The 8393-nt window shown below is 37.9% G+C and overlaps 1 protein-coding gene across 1 annotated transcript; it reads right to left on the bottom strand.

The window, feature by feature from the left end:
* Window positions 1-774: 774 nt before the first annotated feature.
* On the bottom strand, window positions 775-7765 carry LOC107490723 (protein argonaute 1). Its single transcript, XM_021143289.2, has 22 exons — window positions 7588-7765; window positions 6007-6680; window positions 5720-5928; window positions 5485-5634; window positions 5266-5399; window positions 5080-5189; window positions 4818-4924; window positions 4597-4735; window positions 4404-4520; window positions 4090-4197; window positions 3870-3941; window positions 3222-3344; window positions 2973-3132; window positions 2624-2883; window positions 2446-2516; window positions 2294-2356; window positions 2152-2215; window positions 1934-2069; window positions 1765-1838; window positions 1558-1652; window positions 1389-1420; window positions 775-1269 (listed from the first exon to the last, which is right to left on the bottom strand). The coding sequence occupies exons 2-22, from the start codon at window positions 6670-6672 to the stop codon at window positions 1058-1060; spliced, it is 3102 nt and encodes a 1033-aa protein (XP_020998948.1). The 5' UTR covers window positions 6673-6680; window positions 7588-7765; the 3' UTR covers window positions 775-1057.
* Window positions 7766-8393: the final 628 nt, after the last annotated feature.

Here is an 8393-nt window from a genome sequence, read left to right as displayed (position 1 = left end):
TAATTATTTATATTTTGAATAAAAACTAACTATTGTCTTAAATATTGTGCATAAGTAAAAAAATAAATAAATAACGAGATAATTTGAAATAAAAACGAGGTACTAATTACTGAAGAATAAACGTAGGACAGTAATAAATTATCAATAACTTCTATAACCACACACTGCCCCAACATTAATATAAACTCGTTGTTTAGGGTTATTATAACTTTTAAGCCATTATGACTAATTACTAACTCATTTCATGCAATTGACTAAAGTTTAAAGAACTTCACCGGTCAGTCCATTTGGGGTTAGGGAGCAGTTGTAAGAAATAAAGTGCGTACAAATAGCGATAAAAGGGCCGAATTGGAACATTGTCAACATTAACTATAGGAAAATTTTCAAATATATATATTATTAAATTGATCATAGGCTAAAAATCACTGGAAGAAGAATGCCTCAAATTCTTCCTTAACTATATAGTGCGTCAAGAATCCTATATATCTCAACTCATCTATTACAAGTTTATAACCCTATCACCACATGCATCCATAATATGTATTCTTAATATTTCACTACATGCAAAATCCATTTTACGAAGATATAAATAAACCTATCACCCCAGATAATTATGCATACTTTATATATTTCCCTGACTACAAAAATGCCCTTCTAAGTTCTAATCATCCTCCCAAGGAAATTACAAGTTAACCAAATGAGTTTAACTCCTTAAAACATCCCCAACAAAACAAAAAACAATTTCAAATTGATAATAAAACACTAGGAGGAAGATGTTAAAATGATAATAAAGTTACGCATATATCCAAACAGGGCTAGAGATCTTGCCAATCCACGACATGACAAGAGTCAACAAATTACTGCCATTTCAAGCTCAAATTCCAAAGTAGAAAGGTCTAGCATAGGTAGGGTTGCCAACAACAATATAATTAAAAGTACCACACAGCACTCGCAATGTCTCAACAACGTCGGAACAAAACCAACAAACAAATAAAACATAGAGAAGGGGTCCTCCACATGACTTGAAATAATAATAGTCCTTGCCTTAAAATGTTACTCAGCAATAGAACATGACCCTCTTGACATTGTCCTTGAGGGATGGCAGGGGCCTCACAGCAGCACTGGCACCAGGTGCACGCGTACTGCGTCCTGCACCCATACCGCGACCTGCAGCAGCACCACTTGTCATCGAGCCACTGTCGGATGTCTCGGGCTCCATGTAAAAACGGGCTCGGAATGCAGCCAAGTGCGCATAGTATGCAGGAGGCACTGAAATTGCACCATACAAAAAACAAACACCAACTTGTTAGACACATGCAATACATTGATACAAACATGAACATACACAAATCCCCCAAACTCAACATTTGCATTAAGAGAAGACTCACCAATTGAAACAGAACGGGTGCATCTGGCATAGCTGAAGAAATTACATTAAAGAACATCACACATCAAGTGTCAGGTAAGGTAAAGATGGTACTAGATATCAAAAGGTGTGGCAAACACAACTTGAAAAAAAAAAAAGATGGAAATTCCACCGTGTTTTTTACTACTTACGTGTAGCACAGGTTGTTTGTAAGCATCTGAAGAGCATCAGCTGTGAAATTGTTTTCATCCCACAGAACGTGATAATGAGCTGGACGACTAGTGCCCTGATAACATTTTCCAACATAAAAACCCAATTAAACATTTTTTAACACAAGGATCACACTTTAAACGTCAAATTGTGTATACACTAAAAACAATGATAAGCTATAAATTCACCTGAATTCCAGCATGACTACAGAGATAAAAGTCAAATTCAGTTGGGTGGCAGATTTTGGAGTCCACAACAGTACCTGCAAAAAATTTCAGTTTCCGGGTTATGTTTTTTTCATTTTGGCATCAAACTTATCATTTATTAAGGACAATTTATCAAAATTTTAGTAAATACCGGGCAGTATATTCCCACTCCGATCAATAGAGTTTCGATCATGATGGTTGCTGGCAAAAAGCCTAGTGTGATGACGCTTTTGAACTACCACAAAGGTCACAGGAGGCTGATAATTGGGCTCAAGAGATGCACAGGCCTGGCAGGAACATTTAGACTGAAGAAGTTACAAACAGCATCTAAAATTTCAGATACGTCAACAATTTGGCAAAACTTTATACCTTTCTAATAGCATCAAGCTCAAACAATAGGACTTGATAAAATTGACCCTCACTCACACCATCCCTGCAAATAATAAAATTTAGAATTGCCAGGTTCCATAAATATAAAAATCTGATCACATGCTTGAAAACATCAAACTACCTGTAAAATATGATGCGCTGTGGCTTCTGCCCAGTTGCTCTCCGGAAAGATATGAGTAGTTCCCTGCCAAAAAGAATAAGAAATCACAACTAGTTAATCTTTCAAACCTACAAGAGCATGGAATCTATACATATGTGCTTTAACAAGCTAACATCAGATGTGCTTGTGCACAAACCAAACCAGCATACTTTGTAATCTCAGGCCAATCTTGGGAAGCCACAACCTACACAGCATACAAGATAATACTCAAGTGATCAAGTCAAAAATAATACCTTAAAAAAGATACTTAAATAGAACAGGTTGGAATTTTAGACAAATTCAAGAACATACAGCTGCAATAGATGGGCTTGAATCCTCTCCAGGGTGTGGGTGAGTAACATCGGCTCCAAAAATTATTGTAGGCCTGTCACTAACAAGGGGAATACGCCGCGAAAGGGCGTCAACAAGCACAGTGTTCCTTCCACCAACCTTAACATTAATTTTCAAAGCAACATTTGCAAGATACTGCTTGCTCATTTTGTATACATGCTTTGTTAAACAACATTGGGAAACAAGCCCAAGATCAGTCTCACATATTCGTTTCAGGTCACCTGCATCACAAAAAATAACAGTTTAATATAAACCGTAGTATTACGAGTATAAAAAGGAAGGACATGTGGTTTAGTCATCCAATCATTACCATAAAGAGAACCATTATTGTCAGGCAGGATAACAATAAGCAAATCAAGATCCTTTCCAGGCAGCTTGTTCTTGGCATCATAATACCGAGTTTTCAGAACCTTCTCAACTTGGTCAGGACGAGCACTAACTGGGGGAACTACTGGATCCAGATTGAATGCCTGATCATATTCAACAAAAGGATTACTTATGGCAAGAAAACTACAAACAAAATCATATTTTCAGAAGGATTTACAAAGGGAACCTATACCATGCCAGATACTTGACACATCTGAGCGAGCTCGTAACAAAATGTACGGGCAACACTATCTTGAACATTCCTGGAAAAGTTAATGCAGAACCAATGGTTGACTGTTCCTCCATTAACCATTTTCTGAAATAAAAGCCATAGCAAAAGGTTATTTGATGTTTCAATCAACAAGGACAGTATTAATAACAGTGTAAAATTTTGATCACATCACTCTGATCTGATTTAAAAGTATATTAAAATGCCAATATACGCATAAAAGAGGGAAGGGCATCTCAATTTTCAAGTTCACAAGCATGCCACCTATTCCAGCTCAGCATATTTTAAGACTAATAACATCAATACTTTAAAAATAAGGTGATTAGCTCGGTCTAATTTTTTAAATTTTCACACAAAAATAGCATGGCACACACTCAAGATGGATTTTATCTTTATCTCTGATGCAAGGCCCAAGAGACAACCCTGGAATAAAAATACTTGCACCATCACCACAACCAAAGCAGAATAGTAAAATAAAATATGCAGATAAAATATTGAAAGCAATTGACAAATCAAAAGGCAATAAAGTATGAAAAAAGAATATTGATAACAATAACAAATCAAAAGCATAAAGTCAACAGTGAGGGAATCATTTTATACAATATCTCTAACCTTATTCATCATATTCCACTGGCCAACCTGAGGTAGGCAGTCCTTTTCTCTACCTGTATCATGATATTTGAGCTGGAGAACAAAATGTCAATAAACATTTAAAAAGACCAGTTACAAGTTTATAATAAAGAAACCATACACACACTCACTTCTCTCTCTCTCACTCACACATTTGATATGGATAGAAAATATATACAAAGGATAATGTACAGAAAAATACCCAGGGTGGAGGAAGGATGCGAGCTTCAACTTGAGCAAGCTTTTCACTGATCTTGATTCCAAACTCTTTAGCGTAAGGGTCTTGATCATAGGCATTGTGATGTACTGTCTGAACAAAAAAAAACAATGAATTAGGAGGGAAGCAACATGAACATACAGATGAAAGTACATAGAATATATTCAATCAATATATTGTGGAGAAGTATACAGAATGACAACAAAAGCCCACACCTCTATGAAATGCATTACTACACACTACACATGTAGATAGAATTAGAATATGATACTATTATGCTAAGAAGACATTCTACAGACCTGCATTATGTCACGCTCCCTTTCAACAGGTCGTTGGCATGTGACTTTGAGCAAAGCAGTAATCTGCCTTTCATTCAACCTCTTTGAGTACCTCTGCCCTTCTACAATCTTGCAAACCTGCAACCAACAAACAATCCTTCAGTAGGTACATTCACATGAAAATAAAAAGCTTACTACTCATTAACTCATTTACCTCCATTGGCAGATAATTTGGCCTCTGTGTATTTCCCACTTGCAAACAAGGCCACTGAGTATGTTGAATGTGAAACCCGTAGGTCTCAGAGAAGTACTCGACAACAGACTTCATTGTTCCCCTCTCGTCTACAGGGAATCTAAAATTATTGACAAACCAAAAAGTGAGCAGTAGACTTGACCCATTCCATTAAGAATAAATGTTAGGTGACTATTACTCACGTCAACTCTCTAGTAGCCTGGGAAGTCAGACCAGAGATGCGATATTTTCTTCTCATGTTTCCACGATGAGTTACTTCAACCTTGATACCACGGAGAGCTTTTTTGATCTGTCATTCAAAAATAGAAAGAAAAAAGTCAATTTCTCATTCCTTTTAAATCAAGGGTGACAAGCAGTCTCCCAAAATCCAAGCCACATAAATGGATAACAGCCAAATGCAAATGCAAATGAAAGCACGCATAGCTTGTGTCAACCAAAATCTACCTTCACACGATCAGCATCTGACAGTGGTCGGGTGGATACATCCCTATTCAGTAGCTGAGTTACAAACTCAATCACCGGCAATGGCTCAATAAATGCAGTGGAAGACATATCTGCACATCCAAAAGTTAGCATTTATGGAATCTATGATAGAAAATGAAGTGGGTATGTAGAGACAGCATAATGTACCAATGTTCAGAGAAAGTCCCATCTGTGTGGGACGAATACTCTGATAGAAACCACGCCAGCTTTCTAACCCCTCACCCAAAGGCTGTCTTCTTCCAAGATCGGGTGAATAAAATGATCTTCCTACAGGAGAATACCTACAATAACAAAACTCCATTTATACCCCAATAGTTTTGGGTATAACAACGAAACCAAATAAAGGAAGAGAGCTATATCAAAGACCTGGTAGTAGGAAGTTCACGCAACACAATATCGAGAACCTGCAATGCTTCCTGAGGTGCATCAGTTTGTCTCCCTTGCAAAAAGAGCCCTAAATGGTGAAGGTCTGCCCGAGCAGCCAATTTTATCACAACTTTGAATTCTCTCTCCCTCCTGCAATGATAAGCAAACAAAACAATCAGATAAAGTATGAAAGTTTTTATTTGAATATTAAGTTGGAAACAAACATGAAACTAACCTTTGAGCTCCAGTTCCATCATCTTCATCAATTAACATGATCCTAAACTCCTTTGACACGAAAGGCAGTGGACCAGCTGTATAGAGGCTCTTTCGCCCATCATAAGCAGGAAGTCTCTTCCCCAAATGGGATTCTCGGTAAAGCCTCACCAACTCCTCCATAACAGCACGGTTAACGCCTCTTGATGTAACTTCTGGAGTGATCGTTACCTAAGCAACCAACAACTGATATAAGTTACAAGTTACATACAAACTGGGATTTTCTCAACTACTTAAGGTGGAACTTACATCATACTGATGCAGATCTTTGTTTGGCAGCTCAGCAAAGAAATGGTTGGCCTTGACAATACATTTTGTGCCGTAGCTACCCTTCCCAGGGCGAAGGGGAAACCTCATGGATGACTTGCTAGCTGGTGGACCAGAAGGGGCAGCTTCTGTCTGAGTTATATGCCCCATTTGCTGTTCCAGTTGGGGCATCTCCTGTGGCTGGGATGAACTGGAACTAGCCTCAGAGGGAGGAGGCCGAGGAGACACAGCCGCTTGATACTGAACTGGGGGGGTAGCTTGGTGCAGCTCGGGAACTTGGGGCCGTGGTGGGCCACCATAAGAAGGTCCTACGCCTCGACCGCCTCCTACACCACCACCACCACCACCGCGGCCACCACCATATCCACCTCGTGGAGCATACCCTTGCTGGGGAGGTCCTCCCCGTCCCCTACCTTGATACTCAGGGGGGCCACCATACTGCTGTTGAGGCATTCCACGGCCACGTCCTCCTCCATAACCACCACGTCCTCCTTGGGGACCCCAACTCCTACCTCCCCCTTGTGGCCCAGGCCCACTGGTGGGAGCAGCCTGTTGGGGTGGAGCACTCCTTTCTGCAGGGCGCTGTTGGCCCTCAGAGCTTTCACCCCCACTAGAACTAGCTGCTTCAGTTCTCTTCTTCCGAACCATGATGAACACTGCACACAAAGGGGAAAAAGCGTTACAACTTTGTGACTAGTGATAAATAAGCACCTCAGTATAAGGCACGCCTAACATCTCAAAATATAATCACTTTATAGAGAGCTACATATGATCAAATTATCACACATGCCAACAACTTTATAACCTAAACATCAAAATCAAGTACAGCGCTCAAGGGATTTCCATCGAGGATACTGCTCATGACAATAAACAAAACAACTCATGATAAAAGCACAAAAAAACACCAAGAAAGCAGCTTCTACAAGTTGGAATACTTCAAGTATCACAAGGATAGAGAACAGCAAGCAACCTAAGCAGTCATTCACTGGTTTCCAGAAGGAGAAAATGTACCAGATGGAGAGAATGTCAAAAAATAGATCAGTAAAATCATCATCCAGGGTACACACATTGCAACTAAAACCAAACCCAATATCACCACCATCAGCGATAACCACTAAACCCAACCATAATCAACACCACCAAACCCTAGAAAGTAACAACCAAAGATAAACAACAGTACGATCTACAACACAAGCATCAAGTAACAAAAAAAAAGTAAAATAAAGAAAACCTTCAAAAAAGCTAAGCCCGCAAGATAACAAACGGTAATCGTTAAAATCAGAAGCAGATCAGATCAGAAGCAAAATCACCAACAGCAACATCTACCACAGTCCACACAACTAGATCTAAAGAAGAGAAAAAAAATAAAATAAATTATCATATTTTCACAAATACCGTGAAAATAAAACAACAAATACCCCTACACATGAAGCAAAAACAGCGGAAAAAAAACAGAGAAAACGGCAAACTGAAAATCATACACTGAAATCAGAAGAACCAAACCCTAGGCGAAAAAAATAGAATAAAAAAAAGAGTGATCGAGTTTCATATTTCAATTTTCACCTGAAAAATAAAAAGGCGCTGGAGCAGACGAAGGTGTTGGCGGAAGAAGCTGAGTGTGTATAATTAATAAAGAAGACTGAGAGAAAGAGAGTGCAGGGAATGGGAGTTTCTCTCACTATAATTTAGGGAATGGAGAAACAAAAAACGGTTAGAGAGAGAAAGAGAAGAAGGAGAAGCAGTGCGAGCTATGGGCATTGTGAGTTTGTTATAAAGATGGGGTAGGTCTTTGAAAATGACCACTCCGTCCCTACGCTCTTTCAATCTTCTTTTCTTCTCTTTTCTTTTCTTCCCCAATTAGAGAATACAGAATAATATTTTTATTATAAATATATTTTGCATTAAAAATAAAATCTATTTACTATATTTTGCTATAATATATTTTATTTTCTTATTAAATAGTATAATTACTTTCCTGTTCTTTTATGAATTTCTCAAGATTCTATTATTAATTTCCATCATTAATTGACTCTTTTGGTCTTTTGGAGTTTGGACGGTAATTAATTTACTTAACAGAAAAATTTAAAAGATGACTGCAAAATTTTTGCTAGAAAGGCTTTCTTCCCAACAATAGCCAATAGGTATATGCGTATGTCTCTCCTCATGTTGACTGAATTATTTGAGAACTGAGACATATGTCACTGTTTTGAAATATAATAAAATCGAAATTAATTTGATCTAATTTTAGAATTAAATTATTTTATATTTTATTTAGGGTAGTTTCGTCACCTGCAGTGATAGTGAAAGATTGTATTGTAAAATAAAGAATTAAATTATTATATTAATTTGTAAATCAAATTAATTCATAT

The sequence above is a fragment of the Arachis duranensis genome, chromosome 5, assembly GCF_000817695.3.
Source record: "Arachis duranensis cultivar V14167 chromosome 5, aradu.V14167.gnm2.J7QH, whole genome shotgun sequence".
Lineage (NCBI taxonomy): Eukaryota > Viridiplantae > Streptophyta > Magnoliopsida > Fabales > Fabaceae > Arachis > Arachis duranensis.
This window is presented reverse-complemented; position numbering and strand designations above follow the sequence as displayed.